This window comes from Cornus florida, unplaced genomic scaffold (assembly GCF_030987335.1).
Source record: "Cornus florida cultivar Cherokee Brave unplaced genomic scaffold, ASM3098733v1 CherokeeBrave_3.0.0_Hap2_Chr02, whole genome shotgun sequence".
NCBI lineage: Eukaryota > Viridiplantae > Streptophyta > Magnoliopsida > Cornales > Cornaceae > Cornus > Cornus florida.
This window is the reverse complement of record NW_026775572.1, coordinates 90,582,380-90,608,478: the sequence shown is the minus strand read 5'-3', so window position 1 is coordinate 90,608,478 and position 26,099 is coordinate 90,582,380. Positions and strand designations below refer to the sequence as shown.

Sequence of the window (26,099 nt, the reverse complement as noted above, 5' to 3'; positions counted from 1 at the left end):
TGATTTTATTCTCTTTCCATATTTGTAATTTTCCTCTCGTATATAATGATAGTCAGGCTCTCAAATTGCGCCAATTTTACCAAGTTACTTTTTATACTAATAAAATAAGGGTAATTTAACTACCTAAAAGGGGCGGGGCGGGGCGCCCCGTCCCGAACCTGCGCGAGTTTTAATTAATATAAATCATCTCCGCCTACATAGACTAAATGGTCCCCGAAACCGTTATAAATGGGGCGGGTACCCATCCCTACTGGATAAATTGCCATCCCTATCCTTACTTTAAAAAAATACTATAAATCATCACTAGACACCAAATTACTAGTTTAACAGAACCAATGTATTTACATTTTACCAATTGAGTACAAATATAACACAAGGTATATCTGATAAACCCTACAAATTAACGTTTAAAATCGCTAGACACGACGTGACGTGAATTTACCATCTTCAATACAACTGTTTTTCTTTTCTGTAAATTATTTTATTTTTTATAAATCTATTATGTAATTGTTAACGGGTGGAAACCACTGTTGAGTAATGAGTTTTTGAGGTAGACAGTACATGCGGGCCTCGAATTTGACTATCGGTTACACAAATGTGGACTGTTGGGGAGCCGTTGGATTTCAACTTCAAAAGTCACACCACGCATTGCCAAATAATCAAAAGTAATATTGGGTATGAGGCTCTTATTTATGCTTAAATCTGAACTTAAAGTTGATCTTCCTTCAAAGTGATCCTATATATAAATGTTTTTGTCTATAGGATCACTTTGAAGGGAGATCTGAACTTTAAGCTCAGATTTAAGCATAAATATTTGTGTAAATTAAATTAATTATTATAAATATTTATAGTAATAAAAGAAATAGTCCAATTTTAAGAATTTTTGAATTAAATTTTAATTTTATTTTCACGAATTGGATTTTAGAATTCTGACCGCAAAAATACAACTCTAATAAAAGTCAGTCACATATGTAAAACAAAACAAAATAAAGACAAACTGTATACCCAAATCCAAAAGAATATTACAACCGAGTACATTTAACATCAATAAAAACAGTATAATCAAAAAGTATTGCCACCCCTACTAAAAACTATGAATCTTATATATATATTTTTATAATTTTTTAGATTAGAAGTATGATAATGCATATAATGTAATGGAAATTAAAAGTTCAAAAATTATTATTCAAGAAAAAAAAAAAACTAAATTTTAAAACTAAATTCGTACAGTGAATTGCTAAAAGCTTTATGCTCCTTTGATTTAGTAGGTGTGTATGTTTGGCAATAAGTTAAAAAAAATAATAACCCGAGTTTTTTTTTTAAATTTTTGGCAAAAAAAAAAAAAAAAAAAAAAGTTGACTCGACTTAAACCGGGTCGAACAGTAGTACTCTTACAACAATCCGACACCGTCCGGGTTTCAAACATAGCTTAATTTGCCCGCCACTACACTGTTATAATAAACCCCTCCACAAAACCCTACCTTTCTTTCAATCCTCCCTCCAAAACACTCTCTCTCTCCCTCTAAAATTTTCGGGTTTTTTCAACGCTACAATTCTCCTCCCCTACCAACATTCCTCCGTCATCCGGTCTGGGGCTTTGATTTCAATTCGAAGCCCTAGCATTTCACCGGTCAATTTCTGTTCTGAAATTAGGGTTAACACAGCATCATACAAGGAAGAAGATGTCTGGGGATAACGAGATTGTGATGCGTGATGTCGCAATTGCTGGTCTCGTAGTGAGTGACCGCATTGGTCGAGATGTAGCAGCTCAGCTCGACCTTGAAGAAGCCCTAGAAGCTTCCCGATACGCTAGTCATCCATATTCAACTCATCCCAGAGAGGTAATTTTTTTCCTCATATATAAGAATTGCTTTGATTTCCGTCGTCTTTTTATGTTCTTTCGAAGAAAGTTGTCATTTGGTTGCTGAGAAAGCTTAGGAGAAGAAAAGAATGGTGTTGCATCTTCTATTTTCGTGCTGTTTTAGTCACAATTTGCTACTTCTTGAAGCACCATTAGATGGGGATTTGTCTACATGGACCTATCTCCTTAAAATTGTCAAAATTGGGGAGAAAAAAAGGCTGGGTTATCCTTGATTTTTTGGAGTGAGTACAATATGTGGTCAATGAGAATATGTTTAATTGGGTCCCTTTTGAAGCCAATCCATGTTGTATTTAAGTCTGTAAAGCATCTCTCTCTTTCTTCTGTCTTTTTGGGTGGGGATAATGGGAGGAGAATCCACTCGTGATATTGAAAAAACTTTAGCTGCAATACCTTGCAGATGATACTATCTATCAGTTCCATTGATCATAGTGTTGTGGTATCAGTGCAATCTCTAATTACTGTTTGCTTCTGATTACTTTCTGTTGCTTGTATGCTTGCTTGGATAAGGATTTTTTCCTTCACATTGTTCAATGCTTTTGCAGTGGCCTCCTTTGGTTGAAGTGGCGGACACTTGGGAGTTGCCTCATGTGCTTATTGAGAGATATAATGCAGCTGGTGGAGAAGGAACTGCTTTATGTGGAATATTTCCAGAGATACGCAGAGCATGGGCATCGGTAGACAACTCTTTGTTTCTTTGGCGTTTCGATAAGTGGTGAGATTTATTGATTTCTGGCAAATGAGTACTTACTTGTTTCACTTCTTAAAGATTCTTTTTTTGTATGAATGACTATTCGTTTGATCATCCAGTCATTTGCCGTACTATGGAGTGAACTTACTGTTATAATAGGTTAAACATGATGCATCTACGAGAGTGCATTCAGAGAACATATGAATCTAATATTTATCTGATGATAACAATTCTACAATATGAATAAATCATTTTTTCTATTTCAAATTAAGTTCGAAAACTAGTTATGGATAACATAATATGACTAAATAATATGAGCCACAAATAATTCGAATCTACTTTTGGAGAAGGACAGGGAAAGATGAAATTAGGATTTTTGATAAAGTTTGTGTTAAATTAAATATATATTTTTATTTTAATATTTCAATATTTAAATTTAGGGTTATTTTTGTCTTTTCATAATTTAGGGTTTATATGGGAGTAGTGTTTGATTAGGGTTTATGTCAGTGCCTATATATTAGGGCTTGGTACATTGACTTGGACACCTTTGATGATTATTGAATATTGAGATTGACTACAGATATCTCTTCACCTATTTATTCTTCTTCTATGTTCTCTATTGTCCTACATAAAGCCTTTTGTCCAACATCAAATTGGTATCAGGGTAAAAGATCCGAGTATGGAGCGAAAAATCAAAGTCAGATAGCACTGACATAAGACCCCAACTTGAAGCACCATCATCGTTTGCCACTCGCGTTCCGACTATTAGAGACACAACCAACCAAATAGTTTTCATATAAAGCAAAACCCAAACTACTGACCAATCAACAACCCCATTGTGACATAACCGCTACCGAAGTCCCAAATCACGTGTTCCCTTCACCCTCGCAAGCATCTATAAGCACCGCTGCAAGTCATCGTCGGAAACCATAGTTGTGGTTTCCAAATTCTGCTTTGCATTGTCGTCACAAATCACTAGTCCCTTCGTCATCATCTTCTTCTTCTTGGCATCGTCTCCTTACCGTTGCACCATCGAGAATATATGCCGCTTACAGCCGCCTTCATTAGTTTCACAATCTGTCCTCTTCGGAGTCACATCTCGTCATCTTTGTTATTGGAGCACCATCATCTCATTGCCAGCCATTTCATAGTCGCCTCACCTTTGTTCACCACTAAATAAGCCTGCTTGCTTGCTCCATCAACTTGGTAAATGCAAGCATTCGGTTTAATTTATAAACTAAGGTCAACGCGATCCACAAACCGGTTCAATCCCGGGATCAGTCCTTAAAAAAGCAACCCAAATTTGGATCCTGATTGGATTATTTGTTTTGGTCCAGTCCATTTTCGCTCCAGTCCAATCCAAAAACAATACAGAATTACATCCAGCCCTGTTTGGACACAAGAACTAAGTAAGTCCAATTTCAAAACAGGATTAGAACAATACCAATTATCTACAAAGCCAATCCAACCAGTTCAATAGTAAATCAGAAAAAGGTGGGATTTAGCCTTCATTATTTGGGTAGCTTCATTGGACCTTCGTGCATGTACCTTACTTCACTTAAAAATTGTTACTGGCATTTTATCTGTTTAGCGAGACTAAAGAAAGAAAACAAATTTTGCTAAAGGTCCTAATTGGATCTCATTCTTGAACCCCCTTTAATTGCTCTAGTTGCAACTTTACTTTTCATTATCTACATATTTTGTCTTTGTAATTACCTTAAAAAAAAAAAATCTCCCCAGTAATTTATTTTATTATCACCATAAACCCTTGATTTTGCGCCTAAACACCAACGCCGTGTGCATGAATTTTAACATATTTATCTTCATTGCATTCTAGATCCATGGATGAATGGTATTCGGTGTCTTCCAATCATGGGAGATTCAAGGTGCATTCCTTCTATATGAGGCTGTTGGAGGGGAACTCCTTTCCTTGAGATTTGTGGTCTGTTCCTTCTATGATGACTTGGTGAATCATCTTCTCTTGCATTGCCCTTTGGCTAGGGATGAATAAGCCATGTTTTTTGCTATTTTTGGTGTTCATTGGTTCATGTCGGATTCCATGAAGAGCATGCTTAGAGGCTTGGAAAGGATGTATAGTGGGGATTCAAGCTTTAGCTGCTTGGAGGGGCAGCCCCCCCTTTGCTTGTGGCAGGACAGAAATAGGTGTCCTTTGATGGAGGAGAGTTTCGTATTTGGGTGCTAAGATTCTTAATTCTTAGTTCTTTATTCTTTTTTTTTTTTTTTTTTTTTTTTTTTTTTGATAAATGTCTTAGTTCTTTATTCTTTTGGGTTCATGAGTTGAATAGGAGAATTTTTTTTGATAAGGAAGTGTTATAAAAGGTCCTCTAAAAGGGGAGCGTATCCAAAAAAAAAACTACAAAGGACCAAAAGGGCACCTGACCACTCAACATATAAAAGATTAAACTTGCAACAATGAGTAGTGCACATTCCATCTATTCTCCTTGGGAAACATGCTGACATATTTCGCACATTTCTCAATGGGAAATATTCGTTATTGATAAAGCAATGTCTCAATCAGGTTTTCTTAGAATGAAACTTTAATATAAACCTTTCCTAAAACCATATAGGGTGGCATAGGAAAATGGAAATTCCTTGACAGTCTTAGAGAGATGTTTGGTTCCTATCCAGATAGATGCCTATTCAGATAAAGTATGGTGAGACTTCCTACCGACGAATGAAGCCTATGTGCAAGTTGGTCACTCTTGGATTTATGAGGTCGGTGCTATTTAAATATAATGGTAGTTTCATGTTAAGACTTACAAAGTCATGAGAAAAGGACTCTAAAGCACCACACAAGTCTTTTCAGTCTCGCGATGACAAACATGTGTTGGCAAAAGAAGAAAAATAAGTAAAAGTAACTAAGAAAATTCCTCATGTTCCATCTAGTAAGGTGTCGGAATCTCCCCTACCTGAAGTCACTAACCATGGAGCTCCGACACTTCTATGCCCATGGGTGTAGGATTCTTTAAAGTGTGGGCTGACTCGGAGACATGGGACCTTGACTTATCAACGAATGAAGGGAAGCTTGAAGATCTTTCTTCACAACTGGCTTAGTCGGCCTTATAAAGCTTGCTAAGATTCGCTTCCCTCCCCCCTTCCCTTATTAAGTGGAAAGTCTTTATTTAATAGTTGGTGTTATATAAACAACTGAGGATGTAGCACTAGATGATCCTCCAGTTAAGTTGCCACCCATGAAGTATGTTGAACACACCATCGACTTAAATCTAGAGTCATAGTCATATAGTTTCTCACTTCATTGCTTGGCTCCAAAGAAATATGTTTCAGATACATGACAAAATTACAAATAAATAGAATCTGATCCTCTTTCAATTCTTTGTATTTTTTTTCCATAGTTTATTTCTTTATTCACTCCTACATGACTTTCTAGAACACATCTAATGTTGTGTTCGGTAGGAAGGAAGGAAGAGGTGTGGAGAGAAAATAGGAAGGAAGGAACGAACTTCCTTTGTTTGATAGAGATGATACAAGGAAAGAAAGGAGAATAGGAAAGATGACCCATCCTTCCTCCTTTACAAATTTTCATCCGCCCAAAAATGGGTGGAAGAAAGGAGGGAAGAGAAGTGGACTATTGTAGAAGTTTTAAATTAAAAACTATCCTAAATTATACAAATTTTAAATTACAGTACTATCCTCTATGAATTACAATATTATAAATATTATTGGATATAATGGTAAAACAATTAAAACTTTCTTTTTCCTCCTCTCTTAACGAACATAGTAAATTATGAGCTTATTCTTTTCTCTTCTATCCAACCGAACAAAAGAAGGAAGTACACAATCTCTTCCTTGTGGATGCCTTATCCATCCCTTCTTCTCTTCCTTCCATCCAATTTTTTTCTTTCTTACCGAACAGAGCCTAAGTGACGTGTGCGGCACAAAGTTCATGATGCAGAACTCGTTTGGTTTATCCCATTTGAGAATCCCATTGAATCCCTAATTGTATTTATTTGATAAGTAAGTATTCATTTGAGAGCATCCAAAAGGGGGTCGTGGCTCGGACCTAATTGTATTGTCTTTATTTTATTTTTGTTAGCCCGTTCATGATACAAATGAGACTTCATTTACTAAGATCTAGATTCTAGAACAAAAGGTACAATCCTTGAACATCTAGAATTGCATAAGTGAAGATTAGTTATGCATTATTCAATGAGCAACTTGAACAACAAAGGAATGGGTCTTCAGAGTAAGAATTAATGGACATCATAGCTTAACTACTTCCACTGTGTCAGATAGGATATCAAGTACAAAAGCAATTTTTGGAAGACACTTTGGACACTATGAAGGACAATTTAATTTAATTTTTTTTTCATTTTGACTTATAGGGAAATTGAGGTTGTTAAGAAAGTTGTAGGAAAGTTGGTTAGTTGTCTTGTAAGAGTGCACCTGGACACTTGGGACTTGTTACCTATCGTGGAGTTTGTGATGTTATGGCCCGAAGTTGGTGCTGGGTTGCGTTGTGACCTGACGACCCATTGGATGAGCTTTGTGTGAGCCCAAGCCCATTTTTTGCTTGTGGGCTGTGGACCCTAGTGAGTACTCTCTTGTAGCCGGATATATAAGGGTGTTTAGGGTTTAGAGTGGGTAGAGAGAGAGACTGAAAATCGTACAGAAACAGAGTGAGTGGCTGAAACTTGTAATCTCCGATTTTACACATAGTGAAGATTTTCGTCGGATCTCCACCAGGACGTAGGCTTTGCCGAACCATGTATAAACCTTTGTGTTCTTTGTGTTGTTTTGTTTACTTTTTTGTTGTGTTTCGTGATTGTTGCTTGGGTTAGCTGCGTTTGTCATAACAGAGTTTATATATGATAGCTTGGTCAATTGGTGTACTAAAAATTGATTATTTTTTGTGATTTTATCTGAATTTTCTATCGCTAGCCCATTGACCATATTCCGTTGCCTCTATATTTCTGTCCATTTAAATTTTCTGATTCTTTTCTTCAGATTTTTCATGATTTTCATGCCAATATGCAACTTTGCTTTGAGTAATAGAAATTGTGAACTAATTGTATATGCTCATAATAGGAATCGTACATTGAAGGAGATTATGTTCTGATTTGTGTACACCCACAACTCCTTCTAGGCTTTGCATGCTCTAGTCATTGGACCTTTTCTCCTCATTCGTATATCCGGATCAACTGCATATTTATTTAACTTGCCATCAGATATTTGTAATAATCCAATGTTCCGTGTGGAATATTTGTCACCTAATGGAGGCACTTTTGAGCCTCCTATTTTGTTAAGTTGTATTCTTATAGGTGGAGTTACATCTTCTTTAGCAACAATGGTAGTTATTCCACTTTTCAGCCACAATATATGGATAGCGTCGAGGATACTTTTGAGCAGTAGGTTGTGTTTTTCATCCTAATCTTTTGATGCAGTATTATCAGCATCACTCTTAGGAGGACAGTTCTTAGTCGGGGAAAATTGACGGAGAACGAGATGTGACTTCAAAGTATGAGCTGCATGTGATTTGCCTCTACTCTTGGAGAAGCGGCAGAGAAGGATAACTTTAGGAATTTTGATAAATTTTGTTTGAAATATTTATTTATTATTTTTATTTTGGACTAACTAAATTTAGGTTTTTTTTTTTTTTGAAGGGTTTATTTGATAGTAGCATTTGATTAGGGTTTACCGCAGTGGCAAGAACCTCGTGCACTGGCTGCCCTTTTTTGTTTGATTAGGTTTCAGCGCGTGTATTATAGGGATTGGTATATTGAATTGGACACCTTTGGTGATTATTGAATATTGAGATTGACTACAAACATTTCTTCTCCCTTTACTTCCTGCATCAATTAGGAGATTCTGCTAATGTTTCTTTTGAAAGGGTTCTGTTAGCGTTTAACTGGTATGGTAATGCCAACTTCTTTACCACTCTACTTGATTAGTTTGTTGCGACGTTGTTAAACTGTCCAAGCAACAGCTGAAATGGAGTTGCCGCAGACAAGGTTCTTTGTAGGTTATGAATATTTTTCCTAGTTGGACTCACACACACATGTCTCTTTTGAGACTTGAACACCCTGACCTCCCTTTGGGAGGTAAGAGACCGATACCGCTAGGTCACTGACCCGTTGGTTTGTAGGTTATGAATAGGTGTTGTATTAACCATAAAAATTCACCTTCTTGTTGGAAACACATAATAGAAATTACAACGTACTTATAAAAAAAAAAAATAGAAATTACAATAATTGATTGGTTAGTGAGAACTTTCTTATTTAACATTGAAGTCTAAATGTCCAAATCGGAGCATGCAAAACTCTGCACTTGAAGAGAGAGTACATGAAATAATTAACATTGCTGCTTGCTTGCCTGTACTTGTAATGTTAGGCAGCAGATTGACTTTGTTTGGTGAATGGACACCTACATGAAGTTCCTAAAAAATTTTAAAATTCTTTTACCATTGCATCTTTTATTTCTTTTGGTATAATTAAGGTGACATTATGCAAACTTGATCTTAAGAAAATTTACTGTTATCTATTAGCTTTAGATCTTTTGTAGCTTTATCTGGACTTTTGCATGTTTCCCTTTTTCTTTCGTTTTTGAATCCTAGATGTTCTTTCAGAGATTCAGCTGGGATTGCATCAGAACTTCTTTTTGACTACATCATGGATGTATTTGCTGGCGTGGAGGGGAATTTGAGTATAGTGTTGTTTTTTTTAAGGCTTGTTGACAAGTCATTAAAGATTTGGTAGTTCATAAAGGGGGGATTCAAAATGGACTTTGGCCTGGTTTAGTTTTTACACTCTTTAAAACAGCTCAAAAGCACTTGCCTGAAATGTTGAGCTGAAAGATCACATGGATAATGTTGTAGTCGTGGTTATCATCCGCTGGACAGCCTTTGCTAACTTGCGAGATTAATGGAGTTTTGGCTTACAAAATATCTTTGCGGAGTACAGAACCCAATGCTTGTCAGCTTGAGCCAAAGGTTTGTCTTATATAAGTTATGTTGCAAGAGCTTTAGTTTGTTTTTCCTTTTTGATGATCCAAGCAACAATCCAAATACATAGATTTCTTCAAGGACACATAAAGCAAGTTGGTAGCTGGTTTTTAGATATGTTGCAGTTGGACTATTTATCACCAATTGAGACTAAACACATACTTTCTAGCCTAGTCACTGTGGTACCACATTTTTTATTTTTTTAAGTAAGATTTCATTAAAGGCACTCAAAAGGGGAGTGCTCCAAAGGAGACAAAAGCCATCCAGGACAACCCTTTAACTTTAAGCTTTCAACAAAATCCAAGAGACAATCCATAGAATTACAATCCCGCCCATTGACCCAAAAGAATAAAGAAGTAAGAATATTGTATTTAAGAGCCCAAATAGGAGACTCCTCTCCCTCAAAGGATCTCCTATTCCTCTCGCGCCACAAACCACACCAAATACAAAGGGGAGTAGCCCTCCAAGCATCTCTGACTCGGCTCTCTACTGTACACCATTTCCAAGTCTCTAACAAGTCCACCGTGGATTTTGGAAAAATCCATGGAAGTCCAAACCCTACCAAAAACATAGACCAAACATCCCTCACCACCGAGCAATGAATAAGATGATGGTTGACAGATTCACCCGACTTCTTACACATGTAGCCCCCGTTAACCACAATCTGACGTCTCCTTCTAAGGTTGTCAAGAGTAAGGATGCTTCCCAAGGCAGCAGTCCACTGTGGTACCACTAGATTGCACTCTTTGGACCTCAGATGTTGCACAAATGTTTCCTTGCACCTTAGTTTTCTTTTCAGAAAGAAGTAGTATAGAATATAGATTATATTGGGCACATAATTTAGGAAGCACTTCCGCTAACTCCTTTCCTTCTCTTTGGATTTGACGCAAAGGAATAAAAATATGGGACAGTTGTTTTCTGTTTTGGCAACAGTGGCATTTATAGAAATCATTATTATGGCATGAGCAAGTAGTGTGCTTAATGTGATTATGGAAGTTGTTATGCCCCTCTTCATTTGGGTGAATATATTTGAGCCCACCTACCACTAAAATAAGCAAGCATAAAAAACTTCTGTTCTATGGTTTGTTTCACCTCAAATTCTAAAAATATGGCTCTCTTTATTTGATAGGAACTTTATTACTTTGCCTCTGTCCTGAACTGATTTTATCATTTATTAGATCAAGGATAAACAATGTCTGTTGTCCAAGAGAGGACTTAAAAATTAAGGTGTTCTCTTCTTGTATTGTTCTTTTCCTTGTTGTGATGTCCAAATATTGGGTTTTGGTCTTGCTTTTTTTCTTCCAGTAAGAAAGTTTTGTTAGTGATCTAAAATAACAATCAGTTCAATGAAAAATGTCGAAGCATGTTGGCTACAGATATCTAGTTACTGGTATGGCGAGTATTGGAAAAATACTTTGAAACTCAATATAACAAAAAATTAATATCTAACTGATTTTCACTCCTTATTCTTGGATTTCAAGGGCACCAAAATAAATAGCTTTTGAATTACTCACTGATCTGATATGAGGTATTCCATTGAGTATTGTATACTTATTGGAAAAGTATTTGATTGAGTACTCTCTTTTATTTTTTTTATAAGTGATTGATTACGTTACCTAAACTTTTAGTTGTCTTCTAGCTTCTGTTGAAGGTTCCTTGCATGCTTTTATCTTTATAGCTCATATTCTTTTCATTTCTTGTTGAATATTTGATTTTTGTTATAGGGATGGTCAATGCCCTGAATATAGTGGTGAGGAACAGGCTATCTGTGCTGTTGGCCTGGCCAAAGCTAAACCTGGCATTTTCGTTGAAGCCATCCAGTATCTTTTGGTCTTAGCAACTCCTGTTGAGGTAGTAACATTTCCCTGGCTCTTTTGGTTCTCTTTTGTGGCCCTTAGAAGTCACTTATATTCCAGTAATGCCATGTTTGGATTTTATTTGCCTTTTACCCCATTCATCTAGTTTATTTGATTTTATTTTATCATAGGTTTTTGAAACATGCAGTTGTATACTGGATGATGTATTGAAATGCAATTATTCTAAGTTAGTAATTTTTTCCTCCCGCCCAATTTGATCTTCTAAATTCTGGTTTTTGAAATGTACAGTTGTATACTGGATGATGTATTGAATTTCAATTCTTCTTCGTTAGATATTATTATTATTTTTTCTCTACTACCTATTTTGACTTTTCAAATCCTTCTATGATATCTTGATAACTGGATGGTTAAAAAGACTAAATGGATGAAGGAGAACATAATGGACATTGGAATAGCTTGAATGATTAACATAGGCATGGTGCCTTATTGTGTAACAACACAAATGCTAGGAAGCTCTTAACTAGGAATCACGCTGGCCTCGTGAAAATAAAAATGGCAAAATGGATTGAGAGATATGTGCATGCCCAGCATGGTCTGACGCAGCATGACATTGTGGCAAGTGTGCCTGTCGTCTTTTTCTACCTCACCCCGCCCTTGCATAGTTCTCTCACTAGGAGGCTCTTTACTAGGCCCAAATACACACTTCAACATAAATATTTTTGAATTCTTATATTGAGGTGGGGCAAGGCTTTTGATGTAGGGGTGAAACTTGAGCGGGTTGGCGGCTCAACTCGGGCTCAACCTGGTGTATGAAATCTTCAATCCTAACCTAACCCAACCTGGCCTTCAGTCCGAACTAATTAACCCCTGCTCAGTCTGTTCTAAAATATTTGAACTTGGGTTCGTGAAATGGGGTTGGTAAACCAAAAAAGCCAACCAAATACACACTTCAATTTCTTATTTCTCTGCTTGTTTGAAGTCCATGAAGCTTATACAAGTTGTAAAAATTGAACTGATAAAAGTTCAGTGGGAGAGAAGTTGATCCTATCATGAGTCAAGCCACACCAAGCTTTGTTTATTCAAATGGGGCTGAGTTGAGTCCTCGATCTTTTTGATGATTTTAGTCTGAATGAGGTTGAAGTCTTGAGCACATTAACACAATGTGTTTTGACAAAGCCTAAAGTTAAAACGTGTCTTCGCTTGAGTTGTTCGCAGCCCTAAAATTAATTTTTCTATGATGTTTTATTTGGAAATTATGTTGTTGATATTTGATTATGTATACATATCTGGCATGCATAATTTTTCCATTACATAATTCAAGTTCCTTTTTATATTTTCCGTTTATGATTTGCACATTTTTTGAGCTTTAGAAATTGATCCAGCCTTTAATATCTTTCTCTATGATATATATATATTTTTGGCTGCAGAAAGTGACAGTTATAACTCAGGCAAATTTGTGCCAGTGGCTTTCTTCTATCTGATTTTGCTTTGTTTTTTTGTTTCGAAGCTATATGTTTGAGCTCTCTATTTTGTCATAATTCAAGCTGTTTATATTGTGCTTCCAGATTGTTTTCTCTTTTGAGCAAACCAAAAATGAGGCTCTAAAGTAAGAGTACTGATAATTGTTTAAACTTCTTCCAATTTGTTGAGTAGCTAAAACATGTTTCTTTGTTGAAAATGCGTTTAAGTGTGTGTGTACAATTGTTTTTCATTCTTTAATATAATTTCATTTATGTATAATTTTTGTCTCTTCTCCCTTCTGGGAGGGATCCTCAATGGCTTTTTTCCCTTTGAGGATTTAGTCTTATTGCTATAAAATTTTTCTAAATTTTATGCTACCTGTTTTAGTTATTTACGTTTACCTTCTATTTTGGTCAGTTGATTCTTGTAGGAGTATGCTGTTCTGGAAGGGGTGATGGAACAGATCCGTATGAAGAGGTTTTACTACAGCCTTTGCCTGAGTATACAATACCATCTGATGGAGTCACTATGACATGTATCACTTGTACTGATAGAGGTCATATTTTCATGGCTGGACGTGATGGCCACATTTACGAAATGCATTATACAACCGGTTCTGGTTGGCAGAAGCGTTGTCGTAAAGTTTGTCTAACTGCTGGTTTGGGAAGCGTCATTTCTAGGTATCTTGTGTCTCTTTCTATTATAGTCATGTTATATAAACATCTGTAAACTTCTTTGCCATCTATTTCACTTTTTGAGGTTTGATCAACCCTAAGTTCAACTGTAAGACGTTCAAAGGGTTGAAGTAATGCTTCATTTTAGAATTCCATGAGCATCCTGTCTAATATTACTTCTGTTTTATTTAACCTTTAGCTGAAATCTGAACTCTTGCTTATGTTTAGTTCTTATGTACTTAAGGATTTTCTTCCCCTCTCCCTTTTTTTTTTGTTCTTTTTTAATTCAGGTGGGTTGTACCTAATGTATTCAAGTTTGGTTCTGTTGACCCTATTGTTGAAATGGTTGTTGATAACGAGAGACACATTTTGTACGCACGCACTGAAGAGATGAAAATTCAAGTTTTTGTTTTGGGGTTGAATGGGGATGGTCCACTGAAGAAAGTGGCAGAGGAGAGAAATTTGATCAATCAGAGGGATGCAAATTATGGAGGTAGACAATCTGCTGGATCAAGAGCTCCTCGATCAGCAAAAACATCTATAGTCTGCATTACACCATTATCGACACTGGAATCAAAGTGGCTGCATCTTGTTGCTGTTCTATCAGATGGCAGAAGAATGTACCTTTCCACTGCATCTAGTGGGAATAGTAGTGCTGTTGGAGGTTTAGGTGGATTTAACACTAATCATCAGAAGCCAAGCTGCTTAAAAGTCGTAACAACCAGGCCATCTCCTCCTTTGGGAGTGGGTGGTGGGCTAGCCTTTGGAGCCGTATCTTTTGCTGGTAGATCTCAGAATGAAGATATGTCACTCAAGATTGAGTCAGCATACTATTCTGCTGGAACTCTTGTCCTTTCTGATTCATCTCCATCAAACATGTCTTCTCTTCTGATTGTTAACAGGGAATCAAGCACACAATCTTCATCTGGTAATTTAGGAACAGGTGCGAGGAGTTCACGGGCATTACGGGAGTCTGTATCTTCCCTGCCCATTGATGGCCGAATGCTTTTTGTGGCAGATGTTTTTCCCCTACCAGATACAGCAGCTACTGTGCAGTCACTATATTCACAACTGGAATTCTTTGGATTTGATAATTCATGGGAGTCTTGTGAAAAGGCATCAGGAAAACTTTGGGCTAGAGGTGATCTTTCAACCCAACATATTTTACCAAGGAGGAGAATTGTCATATTTAGTACCATGGGAATGATGGAAGTAGTTTTCAACAGGCCAGTGGACATCCTGAGGAGGTTGTTAGAGTCTAACACACCAAGATCAATGTTGGAAGACTTTTTCAATCGTTTTGGAGCCGGAGAGGCTGCTGCAATGTGTCTAATGCTTGCTGCAAGGATAGTTCATACAGAAAACCTCATCAGCAACGTTGTTGCTGAGAAGGCAGCGGAGGCTTTTGAGGACCCAAGAGTTGTTGGAATTCCACAACTTGAAGGTAGTGGTGCTATGTCAAATACTAGAACTGCAGCAGGGGGGTTTAGCATGGGACAGGTTGTTCAAGAGGCTGAGCCTGTGTTTTCAGGGGCCCATGAAGGGCTCTGCTTGTGCTCATCAAGATTGCTTTTGCCTTTGTGGGAGCTTCCTGTTATGATCACAAAAGGTGGCTTAGGTTCTTCCGACGGTATGCCTGAAAATGGGATAGTTGTTTGTAGACTTTCTACTGAGGCAATGCAAGTCCTTGAAGATAAAATTCGTTTGCTCGAGAAATTTCTAAGATCTAGAAGGAATCAGAGACGGGGACTTTATGGTTATGTTGCTGGTCTAGGAGACTTGACTGGTTCAATTCTATATGGAACTGGTTCAGATCTGGGTGCTGGTGACCGAAGTATGGTGCGGAACTTATTTGGTTCTTACTCTCGGGATGCCGAGTCTAGTGAAGGTGGTACATCTAATAAAAGGCAGCGGCTTCCATATAGTCGTGCAGAATTAGCTGCTATGGAGGTTAGTTGGAATCCAGGGCTTTGCGTGCTCGTTGTTGTTGTTGTTTTTTTTTTTTCCTCCCTATTACGTCATATAATTTTAAAACTTTTGAACTGTATGCTGCAGGTCAGGGCTATGGAATGCATCAGGCAATTACTCCTTAGATGTGGTGAAGCTCTGTTTTTGCTCCAACTTCTTTCACAGCACCATGTAACACGCTTGGTTCAGGGTTTTGATGCTACCTTGAGGCAGGCATTACTTCAGTTAACATTTCATCAGCTAGTATGTTCTGAGGAGGGTGATCGACTTGCTACAAGGCTTATATCTGCTCTTATGGAGGTATTTCATAGTCAGCTATGAACAGACCCCCAAAATGAATCTCAGTGGAAACAGCTATTATTTTTATTTTTATTTTTTTCCTTTCAAAAAGATAATGTCTTCAAGCTTATTTAAGTTCTATCTGGCATTGTCACACTCTATGCTGAACCTCTCTCTTACATAGATTTCGCCCATTTCTCCAGTATTACACTGGTCCTGATGGCAGGGGAACAGTAGATGATATTAGTGCGAGACTACGGGAAGGTTGTCCGAGCTATTTCAAGGAGTCAGATTACAAGTTTTACTTAGCTGTGGAATGTCTTGAGAGAGCTGCTGTAACTGCTGATACTGTCGAGAGGGAAAGTCTTGCTAGAGAAGCCTTCAACTACCTAAGTTCAGTTCCGGAGTCTGCAGATCTGCAAACTGTTTGTAAACGCTTTGAGGACTTGAGGTTTGTTGATTTATTATGCAAGAAGACTGAAGCTGCTGTTTTTTTTTTTTTTTTTAAATTTAATTTAATTTTAATAAGTATAGTATTTTAATTGCAATGTTATATTTCAAACCTTACATGAGAGGGACATTGCAGATTTTATGAAGCTGTGGTTCGCTTGCCTCTGCAAAAGGCACAGGCTCTTGATCCCGCTGGTGATGCTTTCAATGATCAAATAGAGGCGGGAATTCGGGAACATGCACTGGCCCAGCGTGAGCAATGCTATGAGATTATCACCCATGCTTTGCGTTCCCTGAAAGGTGAAGCTTCTCGAAGGGAATTTGGGTCTCCCATCAGACCAGTGACACAATCCGTACTTGATCCGGCCTCCAGGCGAAGATATGTATGTCAGATTGTTCAACTTGGTGTCCAATCACCTGACAGATTATTTCACGAGTATTTGTATCGGACATTGATTGATTTAGGTCTTGAAAACGAGTTATTGGAGTATGGAGGCCCTGATTTGGTGCCTTTTCTGCAAAGTGCTGGCCGTGAACCTGTACAAGAGGTGTTGCCCTTAACTGTTTATATTTAATATGTCTTTTTATTTTGTTAAAAATTATTGGATATGAAGCATTGACATCTGCTTGTGGGAGCACTATCTTTTTAATTATTTCTTCCGCATGTCTCTCTCTTCTTAGGTTCGTGCTGTGTCTTCAGTAGCATCAGCAACTTCTCCACTTGGTCAATCAAGAATACCTATTCCAGCTAATCAAGCAAAATATTTTGAGCTTCTGGCACGATATTATGTCTTGAAGCGTCAGCATGTTCTTGCTGCTCATCTATTGTTAAGACTGGCAGAAAGGCGCTCTACAGATGCTGGGGATGCCCCTACACTAGAACAGAGGTCCTCATAATCACTAGCATAAGAACTGTGCATGACATTTTTTTCTCTAATGATGAAAATATATCAAGTATGCATGTTTAACACTTCTTATGAGGAGTGTCCACGTTGAAAACCATGTCATACATGCATTCATGTTAAAAATATATAACTTGGAGTTGAGCCAACCCAGCTATTCTCGTTATTACTGCCGAGAAGTAGATATTAGGTGATTTAGGTTGCAATTCATGTCTATATTCCTTGTCATTGTTATTTTTAAACAACTCACACTATCCATTATGAAAAAGGAGTGTTTTTGCAGTGAAGACTCGATTATCTCAAGGAGACGTGTAAAAAAGGATTCAGACCGAAATACTTGGGATTCCAACTTAACTGAATTTAATTGAAATGCTATTTGCTCATTTGGTTTGCAATTGAGATAGCAGATAACTAGAATCATTGCATTACTATATCTATATATATATTCCTGAATATTGCAGTGCCATATTTTATTGGAGAAGGCAAAGGGGGTCTGTAAATCTGTATAACCTTGGATTACCTTCTTGTGTGGTTCCCTAGAGAAGCAAATTCAATTGCAATTTCCTCATCATGATGGGGCTTCACTGCTTGGAGGACTTACTTAGGGATGAAATGTCTCTTGGGGTGTTATTTTGTACTCTCCGCATTTAAATAATTGGAGGTTTTTGCCCCTATTTCATCTGCTTCTGGTTATAACCTCATTTGCTATTTATTCCTCTTTACATTCTTCTGGAAGAAATAATTGTAACTTCTATTGTTTCTTCTTTTGCTTCTTAAGATTCCATAAAGTTTTTGTAGTTGGCCTTTACTTATTTTGTCCCTGTAAATCAAGGGTGCTGGTAGGGTGGATTAGTTACAAATTTAATTTAGGTAATATTTGTAGAGAGTTGCCGCTCTCGAACTCAAATTGATGGGAATACACTCGACATCCTGAGCTTCAACCAAGCAATGGCCCCTAGATAACCTTTTCATCTAATAAATAACCATGTGAATTATTCACTTGAGCCAGAGAGAGTGAATTTAATCAAGTTATCAACCTAATACAAATGAATACTTGTTTTTAGATTTTTTTTTTATTTTTTTATTTTTTTATTTTTATGTTTTTTGTCTAGAATGGACACCATATCTGTACGAAGTTGAGCTGAAAAAGTCTTTGGTCAGTTCGAGTCAATTGTATTTGCAATGGGGTTATGACCTAATAGGACTTTGACCATGTTCCTGTCTGATAATTTTATTTCTTTCACTTTTTCTATGTCAGGCGTCAATACCTAAGCAATGCAGTTCTGCAAGCAAAGAATGCAGGCAACAGTGATGGTGTAGTAGGTTCAGCCCGTGCTTCTGATGATGGACTGATGGATTTGCTTGAAGGAAAGCTTGCTGTTCTTCGGTTTCAAATTAAGATCAAAGAGGAATTGGAGGCTATAGCCTCTAGGTTAGAGGCTTCTGCTAGCACATCTGAATCTGCTCCCGCTGAATCTTTACTTGGCAGGCCCTTTGATGCCAATTTTCTAGAATCTATACAAGAAAAGGCGAAAGAGTTATCACTGGATTTAAAGAGTATCACTCAACTGTATAATGAATATGCAGTTCCCTTTGAGCTCTGGGAGGTACATTTTTTGGCCCCCTCACTTTTCTTCCCCCTCCATCTCCCTTCCTTGTTATACCCGTTTATTTGGGGTAAATATATAATGAATGATATATGTCTCACTTGCAATATGTTCACATAGTAGAAGAAGGCTTTCTTGCATTGTTGTGTTTGTTTGAATTATTATTATTACATTTTCCAAATGATTCTATAATAAACGTAATCATAGAGGGAAAGGGAGGATGTGATATCCCTTTACTGATTAAATCAAAGAGCAGCTTCCATAAGTTAGGCATTTATATTATTCTCTGTTATTGCGGTAGTTGTTTTATTTTTATTTATTTAAATTTTTTTTTTAATTTTTTTTATTTATTATTATTTTTTTTATCACATATTTGGTTTTTCTATCTTAAGTTTTATAATCTCTCCGTCTCTTTCTTGCTCCACCAAAATAGGACAGAAATTTCTTTTTGCATTCATGACCTTTGAAGATTTTTTCATATTTATGTTAGTCACATGCGGAGGGAGGGAGTACTGGTTTTTCTTGGTTATAAAATCTGTTTACTGGCTGTCATTCCCTTATCATATAGCGCAGTACTTGTGAAGTTTTCACTTATTTAGTTGTTTACTCCTTCGAATTTTGCGTATTTTTTACCCTAGACATGGGCATTACACAATCTATATGTTCTCTCCCTCTCTATCTTTCTATCTTTACATATATATATATATTTCTATTTATCTATGTATATATATGTTTGTATAAGTATTTGATACTGAATTATTAATTTTTTAATAAAATTTAGTTTTAATGGGATTCCTTGATTTTCCCCTTCTGTGTTCAGATATGTCTGGAGATGCTGTACTTTGCAAACTATTCCGGTGATGCTGATAGTAGCATTGTACGAGAGACCTGGGCTAGACTCATTGATCAAGCTCTTTCGAAGGGTGGCATTGCTGAAGCATGTTCAGTACTGAAGAGGGTTGGTTCCCACATTTATCCTGGAGATGGCGCGGTTTTACCTTTAGATACACTGTGTCTTCACCTGGAGAAGGCTGCTTTGGTACATCCTTCTTCCTTGTATTCTCCTTTTACTTAGTTTCTTTTCTCGAGCAGTTTAAGCTGTTTATTTTTAATATTTATTATCTAATGCTTCATTTGGTTGGAGGGATGGAAAAATGGATGGAAGGGAGAGGGGAAGGGATGGATGAGGCATCTCTAGGGAAGGGAAAGTGTCTCATTTGTTTGGTTGGATGGAATGGATAGTAGAAAGGATGGATGCGGTGACACTTTTTTTTTTTTTGTTTGGTTGGAAGGAAGGGAGAGAGAGTTTTATATTGTTTTTACTAATATACCCTAATTATATAAAATTATATATCCATTCCAAATTATGCAACAAGGTTAAAAATGGAAATTAAAAACTTGTTGGTTTTAATCCTGCTCTCTCCTCTCTTCCCCCCAAATTTGGGCGGATAGAAAATTACAAGGGAAGGAGGGGTGCTTCCTTCCAACCAAACACAAAAAACTTCTTTTATCCCCCCTCTCATCCATCCCTCCTCAATCCTTCCCTCCAACCAAACATGGCATAAAGATAATCTTCATGATGTGATGACAAATATGTTTTACTTCACATATCATTTTACTTGTTTAATTAAATTGATCAGTTTTTTTTTTTTCTTTTGTAGGAACGACTGTCGTCAGGGGTTGAATCTGTTGGTGATGAAGATATCGCACGGGCTCTTCTTGCCACTTGCAAGGGTGCAATAGAACCTATATTGAATACTTATGACCAACTGCTATCAAATGGAGTGATCTTGCCATCACCAATTCTAAGATTACGTCTCCTTCGATCAGTACTGGTGGTACTTCGTGAATGGGCAATGTCCGTGTTTGCGCAGAGAATGGGTACGAGCGCTACTGGAGCATCTCTCATTCTTGGTGGAACATTCTTACCGGAGCAAACAGCCATTAACCAAGGGGTTCGTGATAAGATCACTAGTGCAGCAAACAGGTCAATTTCTTATTCTTTTTCCGTTCCGTTTAGGTTCCATGAAATATCCAATGTTGCAGTCTCTTTTCTGGATTGATTTATACAAGTTACTTTACTGAGGTTATGGCCTTAAATATGGCGGAATGGAAACATAGGATTGATGTAGCCGACCCCTAGTAATTGGGAAAATGCTTGGTGGTTGTTCATGTATTTTTATAGGTTACTTATTCATGAAACTATTAAGCTGGTCATGTGTGTCTTAGACTCTTACCATACCTTGACACGTTATTAATTTGCTGAACTTGAGCAAAAGTTTAAAAAAAGAAAATCTGACATTGGCATTTGTATGATTCCAGTGTGCTGCATAGATGTACAATTCCAATTGGCCCTCCACGCGGGCCTTCAACAAGCCCATTTTCTCTTAGGACAATCAGTTTTTGTGATTTCCTTGTTTTTTTTTAGCTGGCACAATCATTTTAAACCCTATGGACATGTTTACAAACTCGTTGATATGAATTAGTACTTTATTTCTGCAGCGCCAAGAAAATAATGACTTACTAAGTTCTGAATGGGACTAACCCCAAGATGGTAGAATCGCTGGTCGAGTCCCCAGCCTGACAAGGTCGAGGTCTTGGATTTGATTTTCCTTCCTTTAGACCAGACTCACTGGTTCTCCTTTGATAAAAATTGGCTCATGGCATTGGGCCTGCCATGAACCAATTTTGGAACCGAACTGCTGTATTTGTTGGTGTCATTGTGCTTTCAATCCCACATTTAATTTTTAAGGGCCTTTTTACCCTTTTCACAAAATTTGAAAAATTCCTACTTGAATTATGTTTGTTTCCTCATGTTTCTAATCAGAAGCTATGTTACATGGACTCTTCAATAATAGTGAAGTACCCATGTCGGACACATATTGCTCGGACATGGGTATGGGATATGTGTCCGACACTTTTGATTGGACATTTACTTAAAAAACATATCCAATAAACATTATATTATATTATTACTTTAAAATGTGTTAAATGCCTATATTGAACATTATATTAGATAAAAAAATTACTTTAATCTTGAAAATAAAATCAATAATTAGCCATGTCCGTATGTCCTTCTGTATGGAGATTTGACTCATCCGACACATGGATACATACCCGTATCCGACACACGTACCCGAGTTCATGTAGCACAGATCAGAAGAGAGTTGATTGATATAGAAATTTGAATATTTGAAGACTCTGGTTTGGGGCACAAGTTTTCACACCCAGTTGGAGAATTTTATTTTATTTTTTACTCTTTTATTTATTTTATTTTTGGATATATCTTGAGAACTTTTGCTAAATTGGCAGTAATAACAAGTATTTTCACTTTGTGGTGAATTAGTTGAATTCTGATGTTTGAAGAATGGATTAATTTATGAAGCTTTTTTTAGCATCTTGGGATGTACTAAATCGCATGTTACTTGTAGATATTTCTTCTTTTTATTTTCCCCCACTTTTGCTAGGTAAACACTATATGTGTAGGATGCCTAGACAGTGATGACATGGTGAAAAGAAAGAAAGTCTAAATAAGGTCATTACTCAATGCTGAGCCTATCGTTACCCTGGGAGAAAGAAAAAACTTGAGACAGACCTAACCTTTTCATTGGTTTTGGAGAAGTTGCTGCTCTTAAATTTAAATCTACATTCTCATGTTCTCAACCCCAAGCCTGTTCTGTTGCATCAAGTAATGGTCCCTTTAAATGAAAGAGTCTATCGATAATATTTTTGGGCTATGACACATGGACTCTTCAAAGGTAGTGAAGGACCCTTGTCAGACACATATTGCTCCAACATGGGTATGGGATATGTATCCGACACTTTTGGAAGGACATGTACCTATAGTTGAATGTATTATCACTTTAAACCTATATTGAACACTATATTAAATTAAAAAAACATTACTTTACTGTAGAAAATAAAATAAACTAACTAAATAAAATGAATATTTAGCAATGTCCACGTGTCTTTTGGTCTAGAGATTTGACACATGCGACGCATGGATACATACCTGTACCCGACAAGCACCCGAGTCCATGTAACATAGCTTTTGGTGACTAATCTCGTATTGATAGAATGCCCTTTCGTAATAATGGCACTTTTTTCCTGATCATATGCTTACCATGTGTTTTGGGGGTAATGAATGGGAGAGAAGTTGAGTCAAGTACTATAGCATTAGAGGGATTCATCATTCTTTTATCTTTCTATTTTCTGCAATTTTCTCAAAAGATATATATATATATGTGTGTGTGTGTGTATAAATTATTGTAGATTCCTTGTATTCATATTTTTGGGGAAACTATAAGTTGTTTCCCAACTTGTAATATATCCATTTCCAAATTTGTAGCTTGTTGGTGTTATATAAATATATTCATTTTTTCTAGTGAATGGACTCCAATTACAAGTTCTGATTCTTCTTTTTTCTTTTTGCATGAATTTTGATTGGCAGGTATATGACTGAGGTGCGTAGGTTGGCCCTTCCACAGAACCAAACGGAGCCCGTCTGCCGAGGTTTTCGGGAACTTGAAGAGTCACTGCTGAGTCCTTTTTCTTTTGAGCGATTTTGATTGTCCCAGTTGTGTCTGTTGTGTATGAGAGATGCTGTGGTTTTATTCCATGTTGTTACGCAATAAAAATGTTATGCTTAATGTCATCAAATATATCCACTCCACTTTGTAAGGGTCTACTACCAAAATATGAGTTGTTTATATCCATCTTGAACAAAATTTTCCAATTATTTGAAAAAAATTCAGATTACTTGAACAAGTGATAACTAAAGAATTGTAGAGGATGCAGAGTTACGATGGGTTCACAGTTTTAAAACGTGTTCTGTCCTAAAAGGGTGTTGAACTTATATATACAACACTTTTATTTTCCAGACCCAAATGATGTGAGATTGTGCACCTCCTTTTTCACACCCAAACAATGTGAGATTGTGTACATGTAGCTCACCTAGTGGTAGTCTACCGGAGTGTGGGGTCCTAATAGGTTCATGCTTTTAAAACTCTTTCTGTCATAGAAGGGCGTTGAATTTATATATACAACACTTGCATTTTTCACACCCAAACGATGAGAGATTGTGTACTTGTAGCTCACCTTGTGGTAGTCCACCGGAGTGCGGGGTTCTGATGAATTTATTGATAAGGAACATATATATCTTGCATTCTTGCAGGTGTTTGTTTAATTATGGTTTTAATTATTTTTAGTCGCCCGTGCTTTGCAATCCTGGCTCCACCCCTGGATTGATGTGTTTCAAATAAGTGGCAATGTTAAATTCAGATTAGTGCACAATATACAGCCAATGTTGTAAATTTATTTTTCAGAAAACAGTTCATACAACGTATTTTTCAGATTATTGTAAATTGTGTATGTGTTTTGCAACAGTCTATGTCATTTGAATTGTAATTTTCAGATTATTGGCTTGTGTATGCAGGCCAGTGTACAATTAAAACCCGACTTTGGGCCAAATACACAATGACATATCCTGAATTGAATTAAACTTGAACTTGTCAAATACATGATTTTATAAAAGTTCTATTGAGACAAGTACAACACTGTTGTTCGGTTAAAAATACATTAATGAATATAGCAAAACACATATTACCAGGGCAAGAGAGACCAAGGCATCAAAATGTTAGGTTTTTTACACAATAATAATACTAATAAAAGTTACTCTAATAAAATAAAATCTCTACATAAGAATTATATATATATATATATATATATATATATATATATATATATATATATTAATGGAGATAGTTTTGTAAGTGAAATACAGGATACTTTAACATATTGAACAAATGGTTAGAGACTTCTTAACATTTGCATCGCAAGTACTTGCAATTTAAATCCAAGTGTTAATGAATTTTATTTTTATTCTAAGTGTTAATGGATAAAAAAATATGTTTGTGTACAAAATTTCTCAAACCATATAAAATTAGACTATTACATATATAACTAATAATTATATTAATATTATGGGTTAAGTGCAAAAAATCCTCCTGATATATAGACTTTGTGTAGAACAAGTCCCCACTTTTTAAAAAAGTACATGCAAGTCCACAAAATTTAAAAAAAGTGCATAACTGGTCCTGACAACTTTTTACAAAAAGTAAACTTAAAACCCCATTTTACCATTTTGTTTCTCATTTTACCCCCTCACCATTTGTGCACAAAAGTCCCTCAACATTTGTGCATAAAAGACCCCCCTCCCCTCTCTCTCTCTCTCTCTCTCTCTCTCTCTGCACACAGACACAGATTGTTTCACCCAAGTCGGATGGCGATTCCAAGTCCGGTGAAGTTCAGTTTAGTCAGGCAAAGCTCGCAACGGAGGACAGCGGCAATGATAAGAACCCGTGTCATCCATGGCTGCACATCGTCGATTTAAAAACCGGCAAAATGTCTCCACACGAAATTTTCAACCCAAGCTAACATTTCTTTAAATTCAGTAAAAATCAAAATCTATAAGCTCGAACTAATGATGAATTTGAACTGCAACTTGTTTCCATTGAAGTCTCTGATTGTAGCACAATCACCATCACCGCCGATGCTTGCGACTTAAGCACAGTCACCGTAACCAACACAGTTGCTTGAAAGCTTGTCGGAGTATGTGTGTTTTCCCGTTGGTTCAGCGATGTTGCCGAAGTGGGTTGAGTTCTTTTGGGACGTTGCCGAACTGAAATTGGGTTGCTCTTAATTCAGTCGTCGCCAACGTCATAGCTCACTCGCCAGAATCAGTTTTGAGCTTTGCGGTTTGTCATCCAAGTGGGTCTCGAGAGCTTATTCCTTATTGCCGTCTAGGGACATGAAGCATACCGGTGTACAGCTCATAGGAGCAGTGACTGAAACACGCCGTGTGCATGCAGGTCATGGGACCAGAAGTACACCGAAGCTCAGTGATTTGTCATCTTCATCAGAGCATGTGAGTCGTGGAGCTCGTCGTTGGTTATGGAGTTCACCGGCGTTCAGTTGCTGCTTTGAAGCTCACTAAATACACATGCATGGAAGTGTAGCTCGCTGGATGATCACCGAAGTGGGTCTCATTTGCTTGAACTGTTTGTTGTAGTTTGGAGTTGTCAGTTTGTTTTTGCCGGCTTTAATGGTGGTTTCGCCGTCGATGGAGCATCTAAATGATGGCGACAGTGGTCTGTATATATATATATATATATATATATATATCAAGCTTGGCCACGATTTTATTCTTGCATGGGCGTGTAGAGGTTTTAGAGATGACCGGTATCTTTCGCCGTCGATCTTGTTGCTGATACGTTCACCGCCATCGGTCCGATCTTGTTGCTGCCGATACAACCTCCTCACAAGATTCAGATTTTGGGTTGAAGACTTAGATACCTCTTTCGACTCCATCAATTTTCATTATGCTCTCCCAAA

At 37.0% G+C, this 26,099-nt stretch overlaps 1 protein-coding gene across 2 annotated transcripts; it reads left to right on the top strand.

The window, feature by feature from the left end:
* The first annotated feature begins 1,098 nt into the window (after nt 1–1,098).
* LOC132295455 (nuclear pore complex protein NUP155) lies at nt 1,099–23,403 on the top strand. 2 transcript variants are annotated; one of them, XM_059793723.1, is made up of 13 exons: nt 1,099–1,841; nt 2,425–2,594; nt 11,274–11,400; nt 13,245–13,507; nt 13,792–15,451; nt 15,557–15,769; nt 15,952–16,199; nt 16,335–16,746; nt 16,880–17,085; nt 18,359–18,707; nt 19,528–19,746; nt 20,369–20,694; nt 23,158–23,403. In XM_059793723.1, exons 1-13 carry the CDS (start codon nt 1,683–1,685, stop codon nt 23,273–23,275), a joined length of 4,470 nt encoding a protein of 1,489 aa, XP_059649706.1. In that variant the 5' UTR covers nt 1,099–1,682; the 3' UTR covers nt 23,276–23,403. The 2 variants fall into 2 exon arrangements, with proteins under 2 accessions (XP_059649706.1, XP_059649707.1); XM_059793724.1 differs by lacking the exon at nt 1,099–1,841 and adding an exon at nt 9,175–9,537 and having other exon boundaries at nt 2,500–2,594.
* The last annotated feature ends 2,696 nt before the right edge of the window (nt 23,404–26,099 follow it).